This window comes from Mixophyes fleayi, chromosome 6 (assembly GCF_038048845.1).
Source record: "Mixophyes fleayi isolate aMixFle1 chromosome 6, aMixFle1.hap1, whole genome shotgun sequence".
In the NCBI taxonomy this organism is placed as follows: Eukaryota; Metazoa; Chordata; class Amphibia; order Anura; family Limnodynastidae; genus Mixophyes; species Mixophyes fleayi.
Window position 1 is genome coordinate 163,674,203 of NC_134407.1, and position 12,645 is coordinate 163,686,847.

Here is a 12,645-nt window from a genome sequence, read left to right on the forward strand (position 1 = left end):
TTGGTTTTCACAAAGTTTGCTGCCTCAGTGTTTTTAAACCTTATTGTCAGATGTTGCTATGGTATACTGAAGTAAAATTACAAGCATTTCATTATTTCATAAGGCAGCACAGTGGCCTAGTGGTTAGCACCTCTGCCTCACAGCACTGGGGTCATGAGTTCAATTCCCGACCATGGCCATATCTGTGTGGAGTTTGTATGTTCTCCCTGTGTTTGGGAGGGTTTATGCAATCAGTCAATATTTGCAGTATTGACCCTTCTTTTTGAAGACCTCTACATTTTGCCTTGGCACGCTGTCAATCAACTTCTGGGTCACATTCTGACTGATGACCGCCCATTCTTGCCTAATCAATGCTGGAAAAGGCATTGTTCGTCACCAAACTGTTCATGGATGGTTGGGAGAAGTTGCTCTGGGAGGATTTTTGGTACCATTCTTTATTTTTGGCTGTGTTCTTAGGAAAACTGTGAGTGAGCCCACTCCCTTGGCTGAGAAGCAACCCCACACATGAATGGTCTCAGGATGCTTTACTGTTGGCATGACACAGAACTGATGGTAGCGCTCACCTTTCCTTCTCCGGACAAGTGTTTTTCCAGATACCCCAAACAATCTGAAAGTAGATTTATCAGGAAAATGACTTTACCCCAGTCCTCAGCAGTCCAATCCCTGTACCTTTTGAAGAATATCAGTCTGTCCCTGATGTTTTTCCTGGAGAGTAGTGGCCTCTTTGCTGGCCTTCTTGACACCAGACCATCCTCAAAAAGTCTTCGCCTCACTGTGGGTGCAGATGCACTCACACCTGTCTGCTGCCATTCCTGAGCAAGCTCTGCACTGGTGGTGCCCCGATCCCGCAGCTGAATCAACTTTAGGAGATGGTCCTGGTGCTTCCTGGAGGTTCTTGGGCGCCCTGAAGCCTTCTTCACAACTATTGAACCTCTCTTCTTGAAGTTCTTAATGATCCGATAAATGGTTGATTTAGGTACAATCTTACGAGCAGCAATATCCTTGCCTATGAAGCCCTTTTTGTGCAAGGCAATGATGACTGCATGTGTTTCCTTGCAGATAACCATGGTTAACAGAGGAAGAACAATGATTTCAAGCACCATCCTCCTTTTAAAGCTTCCAGTCTGTTATTCTAACTCAGTCAGCATGACAGAATGATCTCCAGCCTTGTCCACGCCAACACTCTCACCTGTGTTCACTAGCCTGATGTCATCTAGTCCTTTTGTGGCAGCACTGAAGTGCAGTGGAAATGTTGCTTTTGGGATAAAGTTCATTGTCATGGCAAAGAGGGAGTTTGAAATTAATTGCAATTTATCTGATCACTCTTCATGACATTCTGGAGTATATGCAAATTGCCATCATAGAAACTGAGGTAGCAGACTTTGTGAAAAATAATATTTGTGTCATTCTCAAAACTTTTGTCCATGACTGTACATCAAAGGGGTACTACCTCTAATAGCACTGCTATTGCCGCCGGTAACCCCCACAAGCCATAAGATATGCAAAGCATAGGGAAGCCTACTTAACAATCATTGTGCCGCAATAACTGTTCTGTTATAGCCATCTCAGGATCGCGATAACAGAAGAAAATGCAATGAAAAAATGATTTATTCTTTGAATAAAGCATTTTTTCAATGAATATTTAATTTTTTTAAAAAATAACAATCTATTTATAACATTTTTTATTTTTCTTTATTAGTGAAGATGAAGTTCCACTGCACAAAAGCAAACCAGCTATCCAGGTCACGTCTGCGCATATTTCCCCAATACTACATGGTAATTTAATCTGTACTGCTCTGGGCCAGTATAGCTAATGCAGAGGAGTATTGCTCATCTGACTCAGCGAGAGTTTATTGATAAATAGCAGCAATAAAAAACAAAAAGCAAAAAATAAAAAAAACATTGTTATTGGGCACAGTGGCCTAGTGGTTAGCACTTCTGCCTCACAGCACTGGGGTCAAGAGTTTGATTCCCAATAATGGCCTTATCTGTGTGGAGTTTGTATGTTCTCCCTGTGTTTGCTTGGGTTTCCTGTGGGTGCTCCAGTTTCCTCCTACACTCCAAAAACATACTAGTAGGTTAATTGGCTGCTATCAAAATTGCCTTTAGTCTCTCTCTCTGTGTAAGTTAGAGGATTTAGAGTGTAAGCTCCAATGGGGCAGGGACTGATTTGAATGAGTTCTCTGTACAGCGCTGCGGAATTAGTGGCGCTATATAAATAACTGATGATGATGGCTGTTTATTAATAAACAGGTCCCATAGTCTAAAAGTACACTACTCTCTTTCACCACTAGAAGTCATCACAGTTAACAGTTTCACTGTTGGTTAAGTGCATGTAAACCACACTCTTCTGAATTACTCTCTGCTACAGTGTTCTTATTGGCTACAGGTTATTCTATCCCCGCTCACTTCTCAGCTGGGGCCACATGCACAGGAGATAAAGATAAAAAAAGGTGTTGAACTTAGTCAAATACATTTTCAATAAAAAGACTATATTGTTGGAATAAATGTTGCTATATTGTGTTGCCTTGGCTGTTATGACCCTTCTCCCTCTGACTCAATGGCACGCCACTTTACACTGTGCTGCAAATAATTGCTGGCTATTGGATTACTAATAAACTGATAGAGGTAACAATAGCGCAAGTAGCCTGGAACGGATTATTCAGTAACAGGTCACCAATTGAATCCTGACTTTTATGCTAGGCTCTTACAGGGATACTGCAGATCTGCATGTAAACTGAATCCTTATCAATAAATCAGGAAGCAAAACTTTAACATTAAAGTATAAGCTAATGTTTGTCTTAAATGCGTTTATCTTTTTTTGCTCACACTGGAAGTAATTTACGAAAGGCAAAACATCTGCTTCACTTCGCAAATACAGCTTTGGACCCACTCTATGCACCTCATCTTACACCAATAATTGTGCTATTCCCATATAATAGTGTTACTGACATACATACTCACCAGGTGATCCACAATTGGCAGGCTCTGTCTTCTCACTGCAAATAGATATAATGTATCAGACCTCATAATAGAGATTAGCAAAGGTTAAAAAGGCTTTTCTTTTTATATATGCCGTCTCATCAAACTTCACCCTAAAATATTTGTTTAATAAGTATAATAAGAAAATGCAAAGTGCACTTGTCCCTTTGTATTTCCACTAGCTCTCTGCTTGCCGGTCCTTTAATAAGAAATACCACTTGTTAAGCTGGCCATAGGCTAAAATTCAGTCAGTTTTGTGCTGTGCAGCTGAATGACCACAATGCATTGGTGGACATTTCTAAACACTGGTTTAAAGGTAAAAGTACAGTAAAAAAAAGAACAAAAAAGAAAAGCAAACAATTGGATTAGGTAATTCCTTTGGAACAGTCTAGGAAGTAAAAGAAAACATCTGTTTGTCAAATATGGGTTACAACACCATTTCTGTGCAGTCACCTGTGCACCATTTTTCCCAAGTGTGTGTGACCATCCGTTCTTGTTGAATGAACCATTGTGCAGCTGTCTGCAGTCCCACTCTATGGATCTGGGGATTTTTGTGCCACCTTATAAATAAACGATAATAATAATAATTATGGCAGCACGGTGGCTCAGTGGTTAGAACTTCTGCCTCACAGCACTGGGGTCATGAGTTCAATTCCCAACCATGGCCATCTGTGTGGAGTATGTATGTTCTCCCTGTGTTTGCGTGGGTTTCCTCTGGGTGCTCTGGTTTCCTCCCACACTCCAAAAACATACTGGTAGGTTAATTGGCTGCTATCAAAATTGACCCTAGTCTCTCCCTCTGTGTGTGTGTGTGTTAGGGAATTTAGACTGTAAGCTCCAATGGGGCAGGGACTGATGTGAATGAGTTCTCTGTACAGTGCTGCAGAATCAGTGGCACTATATAAATAAATGATGATGATGGCTAACACCGTGTTTTCTCTCCATACCTGGGATTGTCACTGTCGGACCCCCGCATGAGAGCACTCTGGACCAGTCCTGTCAGACTGGCAATTTGCTTTTCCATGGCCTCCATTCGTTCTCTGCAAGGCAAAACACCAGACCAACATTACTCAATAATGTAACCGCATTTTTTGTCTTACTCTAGTGTTCTGTGAACAAGCCGTATATTGTGAGGCACATATGACTCTCTACAGAGCTGGGATCATATTAATGAAGAAATGTCTGCGCAGACCCATTAATCGAGTTAATTAATAAATGATACAGCAGCAGAACATTCCAGCCATAAACATCTTGTTATTGGACAGCTAGCTTGGCAAAAGATTTGCTCACTCAATAGTACACTAAAATGTGTTAATTATCCAAATTAATTTTACTGCTTAGTACAACATTTGCAGTGAAATAATATAAAAAAAATGATATTGTAAATCTTTTATAAATATTATTAAGGTAGTAAATAAATGGTCTCTCTTCTGTCTCCAAGGTTACTGCTAAAATAATATGTATGCACATAGTGTTACAAGCCGACAGTAAAGGATTATATAGACAGCGGCGGTATCTTCGTAAGTGAAATCAGGAATTTATTTTCAGTCAGTGTGTATGAAGTATCGCCTCCATTTTCTAACCATAAATAATGAACAGACATAAAGATTTATAAAGCTCCGATGTGTACTGCCGGATTCTACAAATTTGATCCCAAATTTGAAAACAGATGCTGCCATTTTCTGATAGTGGTTTGCACTGTTCAGCTTAATACAGCCATGACGGTCTACACAGCAGGAATGACTCAATCTACCAAGTCTGGTTCCACAGATCAGAACATTAGCATTTAATTCAGATCAGTAATTATACATCGTTCCTCAACCTATCCAGCAGTCGATTCTCACGCTTACAACTCCACACCTCCTCGACAACAACCATACGGACCCCAGGTTCAACCTAAAAGACATCAGGGGGTATATTTACTAAACTGGGGGTTTGAAAAAGTGGAGATGTTGCCTATAGCAACCAATCAGATTCTAGCTGTCATTTATTTAGTGCATTCTACAAAATGACAGCTAGAATCTGATTGGTTGCTATAGGCAACATCTCCACTTTTTCAAACCAGCAGCTTAGTAAATATATCCCCAGGTTTCCAGGCACAGTACTCCACATTGCCAAACAGTATATCACAACTTTTAGGTTTAATAGGAGGAGGACATCATGTTTGCTGCATAAAGGGCGGAAGACTTAAAGAGGATAATTTGTCCAAAAGTGGAAAACTCATTTCAGACAATTCCAGTCAGATTACATGAACCCCCTTACAAAGCAGCGAGGCATGTTCTATACAATATATTTAAGATCTCTGATGGACCCTTTTCTTCTATTTCTTATAAACATCACTTGGTTCTTTCTATGTTTGTAGATGATACAACGAATTAAAACAGGGATGCTATCCAGAATATAAGTTAAAGTGACTATAATAAATGTAAAATATCACGCTATATCTATATAACCTTGGCATTCATTAAACGTTGTTTAAAAATAAGGTGAATAGAGCTGAAATTGGAAAGTTTGTTATTTGTCGCCATTAACTATATGTTAGAGGCAGACAGAAAAACTGATAAATAGACACAGCCGACTGGAATGCAACTTCAGTAAAACGCCAAGAAAATAGTGCGGCATAGAGATGCATTGTTCTCCATGTACTATCAAAAATGTTGTCCACACACACAGCAGTGCTATATACACAACACCATTAATAAACCACTAATTACAGGAGACCACTAATAAATGACGCAAACATAATATACTTATAGGGGTAAATTTATCAATTAGCTGGTTTGAAAAGTGGAGATGTTGCCTATGGCAACCAATCAGATTCTAGCTGTCATTTTGTAGAATGTACTAAATAAATGATAACTAGAATCAGAATAGTTGCTATAGGCACCATCTCCACTTTTCAACCCTGCCGGAAACTCGCAGCTTGATAAATTTACCCCATGGTTTCTTCCAAGTCACTTACATCACTGCTGTCCATGTGGACTACATAGTGCTATTTCCATACAGAATTGCAATAGTTGCATCCCATTTGGAACCCAACCCCAGTAACTGCTTGTGTGGACAGACACTTAGAGAAATCGACAGTGTTTTAATTAATTCAAAATCAAATGGTCATTAGTGAAATAATTTAATACCACCAACATATAATTTTTCTTTTAAATAGTGCTTTACTTCTAATATACAACTGTTATTTTTCCAGACAAAATAGTAATATTTGATATATGAGGTGATCTTACCTTGTCTCTACCTCTTTAGTGGGCACTGGAGAGCTGAAACCAGATAGAGGACGTTCACCAGGACCAGGGAATATTTCATTGGTGCCCGAGGAAGAACTGGGGTTCCTTTGTTTGCCAACAGGGCTATCCATAAAAACAGAAGAGGAGGAATCTTTGCGGAAAGTCTGGCGAACAGGGGAGGAGCGGCTAGAAGGTCCTGAGTAGGGGCTATGGGGACCCTGACTCTGTTGAACATCCACCATCCTCCCATCAGACACCTTCTGTGGCGATGATGGTGGCATACGGAAACCCATTCCAGGACCATATGTGTCTCCATATATCTGAGAGTTAGGTTTGTACATTCCATCTTCTAGGTCTGACTGTAGAGCCGCTGCAGAGTAAGTGCTCAGAGAGCGCACTGAGCCTCGCTTGTACAGACCCCCTGGATATGAGAAGGGGTCACCCAGTCCAGCCAGGGACTGAGTGGATGTAATGCTGAGTCTACCTTCATGGACCATTCCATAGGTATCAGAATACAGTCCCTCATTCTTCACCAGCACCACATTCTTGTTGGTGAGATCTTCATCAGGCTTCACATCCCTTCGCTCCAAGATAGCACTAGGACTGGGGGAGACTCCTTGGGCTGGTGGCAGACCAGACATTCGGTCCCCATGGTGCACAGGACTTCCAGCATAGGAAGGTGGCCGTCCTCCACTGTAAGACATGCGGGAGCGTGCTGGGGAAGAGGACTGGAGCACGGGAGGAGGGGACCCCGAGGTCATGTGGGAAGCAGGAGACATGCTATTTAGGCGCCGTGTAGGGGATGAATCCCTGGAACTGTACATCATCTCTCGCTGTGAAACAATAGGTGTACAACATAATCAGGATGAATAAGAATGTCACATACATAACCATGCAGCGCAATATTGGTTTATTTTTATACCATACTTATCCATTAGTAAATACATTACTCCTATCTCAAGCTATAATTTATTATTCTTCCCTGAGGCTTTCATTTAATTTATAGTTTATGATGCTGATTAATTAAATGCAGTCTATGCCTAATACCTCATATAAAAATGAGAAAAAACAACGAACCTAACAACATATTTGGATATCTCTTGTGCTCTCTCTGTTGCAGGATTTTCATATACAAACTGCATTAATAATTTTATATTTAAAGAAAAATATATTGGTGCAAATTTATTAGACAATTATGTATTTGTAACAAGATAAATGACATTACAGTAAAGTAATATTTTTCCTACTTTTATAATAGATCGGCTTATTATGGGGCATGTTGGTAGATGATTGCTATCAGCTTGTAAGTGTCAACAACGTCCAACCACTTTAACTAGCCCCAGTGAAAGCCAGAGATGATCTGTCCACTTAGCCTGAGCTCCTAATGGTCTAATGTCACTGAATTTAGCCACCCACATATGTGGCCAAGTTGGACAGTGATCCCATTGTTTGGGGCGAATAGAAGGATCGGACGGTGTTTGACAAGCTTTAGCAACCTTTGGCAGAAACTGATAACAGTGAACAACTTACGCTACTAGATAGCAAATGTAAAAACATCTCTAGTTCTGTCACCGTATAGAATTTTTACATATATATCTGTAAGTATTATTATTAGCGCTTTTATATAAGGCAAGTGTATTTTAGCTTTAGTGGCCCTTTAGTATAGCCTTTGCACAATGTATCTAACAGTGATAAACTAGCTCAGGGTTATGCAAAATTGAATGATTCTTTGAATATATCTCATTTTTGTGAAAACATAAGCCTCATTTTTTCAGAAAATAACTGGCTTACCGTGCCTAACAACTACAATAAGATTACATGAACACAAAGAAACACTATGATATCTATGAAATCGAGAAACTTATTATACTTGTGATGAAATAAGACAAAATATTGGATATACATGCAATAAATGAAGAATATAAAATGATCATGCTGGTCTGTGTACAAATACAAAACATATACACAAGGACAGGTACAGCTAACAAATAAATTTACATATACATTCAATACTGCATATTACATACAACTCTATACAAATGCGTATTTGATCCAAACACATTTATAGTGTACCAAACTTCTACCCACAAATAGATTCACATATACATATGAGACTTCTATACTGGCCTCACTGAAAACATCCATAGGTGTCTGACCTTATCTCTACACATCCATACATACAAAAGACCTTTAAACAGCTATTACTGCACACATTCAGGACATTTTCACAGATTGTTCATCACACATACATACATACATACATACATACATGACCTCAACAAATGTATTATTGCATACATAATTACAGGACACCACACAGCTACTTTTGCACTACACAGGTATTAGCGCACATATATACTGAACCTTCATACACAAACACACATTATTACACACATGTAATATTGCACTACACATGATTTATTCCATTAGACATATATACTGGATCTCAAAGATGTATCATTGCAAGCATACATAGGTACATACATAGCACTTCTATATGCAAATTACTGCACCTATACAGTACATGTCAGAGCTCTACATCTATCAGCTAATCTCCCCATATGAATCATGTGCACCACAATTGGCATCAATCAACTCTGCCAAGTGACACATAAAACAAGTATTGTCAGGGATGACACTGAGGTAGGACCACTGTATCACTGCACACTTCTATATACTTACATGTATATTACAAATCACACTGTACACAACCAATTTACGACTCTTACATTCACATTACATATTAATTCAAAATGAAAGCAGTCAGCAGGCATCATAATGCCTTCTACATGAGGAAGAATCCTGCCTCATTAACACACTCCTGACTGTCCTGAAATGTGGCGAAGAAAGGGAATCCCTCTAATATGAGGAGGCTGTAGACATTTGTATGCAGGATCACACCTACATTCTCCACAGCTAGAAATAGGAATACGGGGAAGGAGAGTGAGAGAAGCACTCTCTAACAGATGACTCATTAACACAGAGAAGCCTTTCAGGAGAGCTACTGATAATATATGCAGCAAAAGAGACGTCTAATGCTTGCCGTATATGCAATGCTAAATACGGAATACTGAAAATGTATAGATAGGAAAGGGTAGACTAATTACATGTTAGTGTGTACCTTTGTCTCTCATCTTATTGACCACTCAGCTATAGATACAACAGACATCAAATAGCTAATTACACTCTCACATACATACATACATACATACATACATACATACAACTTCTGCCATCTCAGAGAAAAGCCGCAGCTACAGACATACAAATAACACACATATATATATATATATATATATATATATATATATATATATATATATATATATATTACACCCGACCTATCCGTTAATAATGAATCACAAGATAAAATATAAGCAACACTTACTTCTTACGTTGTATATTTAAAACTATGGCCAATGTGCACAGTTCTCATATGCAGAAGGCTACCTTACACACAGTCAGCCAATGTACACACATCTACAGTCTCACATGTAGAAGCATGCCTTACATTACATACAATGTACACACATCTATAGTCTTACATGTAGAAGCACACCTTACATTACATACAATGTACACACATCTATAGTCTCACATGTAGAAGCACACCTTATATTACATATAATGTACACATATCTACAGTCTCACATGTAGAAGCACACCTTATATTACATACAATGTACACACATCTATAGTCTCACATGTAGAAGCACACCTTATATTACATACAATGTACACACATCTATAGTCTCACATGTAGAAGCACACCTTACATTACATATAATGTACACACATCTATAGTCTCACATGTAGAAGCACACTACAGTTCTGTACATGCACAGCTCCCATTCCCCACAAATACACACACATGCTTCTGGGCTGGGAGCAATTGCTGCCACCTACTTCCAGCCCCCAGCCCAGACCCAGCCAAAGCCGGTGACAGCAGTCTGACCAGCGGTCTTTTCCGCTTACTCTCACGTCCCCGTTGGTGATGTGAGGAGCAGGAAACGAGGAATAAATGGGTTCCTTCCGGTAGATCTTTATAATACTTCTGTCCTGGATGTCTCTGGCAAGAGAGAAAATGGTGAGCAACATCAGTACCAAAACTAGGAAAGCTAAGAAAACTAGAGAGCAGCCAAAAACACTTTTGAGTACTTAATGGTTCCTCTGAAAATCAAGCACATTGCAGAAGGAGGAAGGTCATATTTAGCTGTTTAAAAATGATTACATAAATAAACAGTGCTTGAAGTGGGTCGGTACAGTGCCTATAGAAAATCATCATACCCTGTCAGATCATTACCTTTTGTCCCATCACACAACAAAAATATAAATAAATTAAATCAAACTTTTTCCAGCTTTATTTACACATTACATTCCTCAACATCAAAGTGCAAATAACATTTACAAAAATTCTTAACAATAAATATAATTTCATTACTAAAATACATGATTTAGAAAAGTGATCATATTTTGGGCAGCACGGTGGTCTAGTGGTTAGCACTTCTGCCTCACAGTGCTGGGGTCATGAGTTCCATTCCCAACCATGGCCTTATCTGTGTGGAGTTTGTATGTTCTCCCCGTGTTTGTGTGGGTTTCCTCCGGTTTCCTCCCACAATCCAAAAACATACTAGTAGGTTAATTGGCTGCTATCAAAATTGACCGTAGTCTCTCTCTGTCCGTCTGTCTGTGTATGTTAGGGAATTTAGACTGTAAGCTCCAATGGGGCAGGGACTGATGTGAATAAGTTCTCTGTACAGCACTGTGGAATCAGTGGCGCTATATAAATAAATGATGATGATGATCCTTAGATTAACCATTATAAACCTCCTCAGGTACAACCAATGACCTTCCAGATCATACAATAGGCTAATTGGCAACCACCTGACATCAATTGTAATGGTTTTGATTTCTTCAGAATAAAATCGGCTGTTCCTTGAGAATTCCACTGCTGCATTTTAAATAAATAATTCACCATGGTTAGAAAGGTGCTTTTAAAAGGGCTCCGGGATAATATTGTGGAATGTTAGAAGGAAACACACAAGTTAGGAGGCTTTTACCTCCGTGTGGAAAGTGTATGGCACCACCAACACTTTGCCTAGATCGGGCCTTCCCTCTAAACTGTATTACAGAATCAGGAGGGTATTGCTCAGGGAAGATACCAAGAGGCCAATGGCAACTTTGATGTTTGTATGGCTTTGAGGCCAATGGCAACAAGTCTTTATGGCTGATTGGTCGGTCTGTGCATGTGACAACTATCTCACAATCTTTACACAAAGCTGTCCTGAATGGCAGGGAGCAAAGAAAGAAGCCTCTTCTGAAAAAGTGCCACACTCAGTCTTGTGTGCGTCTTGCAACACCTTTTTGGACTAGACTTCAAGTACTATGTTTGGCGCAAACCAAGCACAGCACACCACCGAAAACACACCATACCTGCTGTGAAGCATAGTTGTGGTAACATTATGTTGTGGGGGCAAGGTTTCGCTTCAGCAGGGACAGGGCGGTTGTCAGGATTAAAGGGAAGATGGATGCTGCCAAGTACACCCAAATTCTTGAGGAAAATCTACGGCCCTCTGCTAGACAGCTGAAGATAGGCAGGTGGTTCACCTTCCAGTGCAACAAAGGCCCAACGCAGTGGCTTAAGGATAGGAAGGTGCATGTCCTTGACAGGCCAAGTCAGAGCCCTGACCTAAATCCAACACAAAATCTGTGGATGGACATGAAGAGAGCAGTCCATTGCTGCTCACCACGGAGTTTGACGAAACTTACATAATTATACAAGGAAGAATGGCCACATATTTCCCAATCTAGGTGCACAAAGCTGGTAGAGAAATATATAAGCAGCACGATGGCTGCAATTTCAGCAAAAGGTGGCTCGGCAAAGTATTCAATCGGGGAACTGACCACTTTTCCAATTTTGTTATTCTAGTTTTTCATTTTTTATTAATTCTCAGATTTGTTTCCTTTTTTTCATTAGTTGCATGTTGTAAAGAGAAATGTGAAAAAAGTTTAATTTAATTTATTTCAATGGTGTAGTGTGACAAAAAGTAATGATTTTGACAGGGTATGATGATTTACTGTAGGCACTATATTGGAGGTACACCATACCGCCACTTCTCTTACTGCCTTGATTGTAAAACCATTAAATTCTATTCACTTACATTTTTCTATACCGCCACTTCTAAATTTCCGCTTTGAGCACTGTATATAAAGCTAACTTCCTTGTGTAATAGAATCAGTTCTTCAGTTCTTTCATGCTGACACAAATACACATTGACTTTGATTTTCTGTTTCTCCTTAGTACCCAAATGCATTCCTTATTCTTTCTGCACCATCTTGAATCCCTGTCTGAACAAAAGCCCATGTGCACAGGATCCAGTCTGTGTCTATCTAACACAGATAAATACATCAGCCCATATGACATCAG

The 12,645-nt window shown here is 39.5% G+C and overlaps 1 protein-coding gene across 13 annotated transcripts in view; it reads right to left on the reverse strand.

Annotated features, from left to right (window-relative positions):
* The window catches only part of SRCIN1 (SRC kinase signaling inhibitor 1), a 258,626-nt gene that overhangs the window by 32,372 nt on the left and 213,609 nt on the right, over positions 1 to 12,645 (reverse strand). For 12 of the 13 annotated variants that reach the window (XR_012677690.1, XR_012677691.1, XM_075177031.1 and 9 more), the window contains 4 exons: positions 10,194 to 10,287; positions 6,219 to 7,051; positions 3,930 to 4,022; positions 2,965 to 2,999 (listed from right to left, as the gene is read on the reverse strand). Coding sequence is in view for 11 of the 13 variants with exons in the window: in XM_075177031.1 (XP_075033132.1) it covers positions 2,965 to 2,999; positions 3,930 to 4,022; positions 6,219 to 7,051; positions 10,194 to 10,287 (1,055 nt within the window). In the remaining 2 variants the exon portion in view is untranslated. Of the gene's footprint in view, positions 1 to 2,964; positions 3,000 to 3,929; positions 4,023 to 6,218; positions 7,052 to 10,124; positions 10,288 to 12,645 lie in introns of those variants that run through there. The other variant, XM_075177037.1, reaches the window with a different exon arrangement.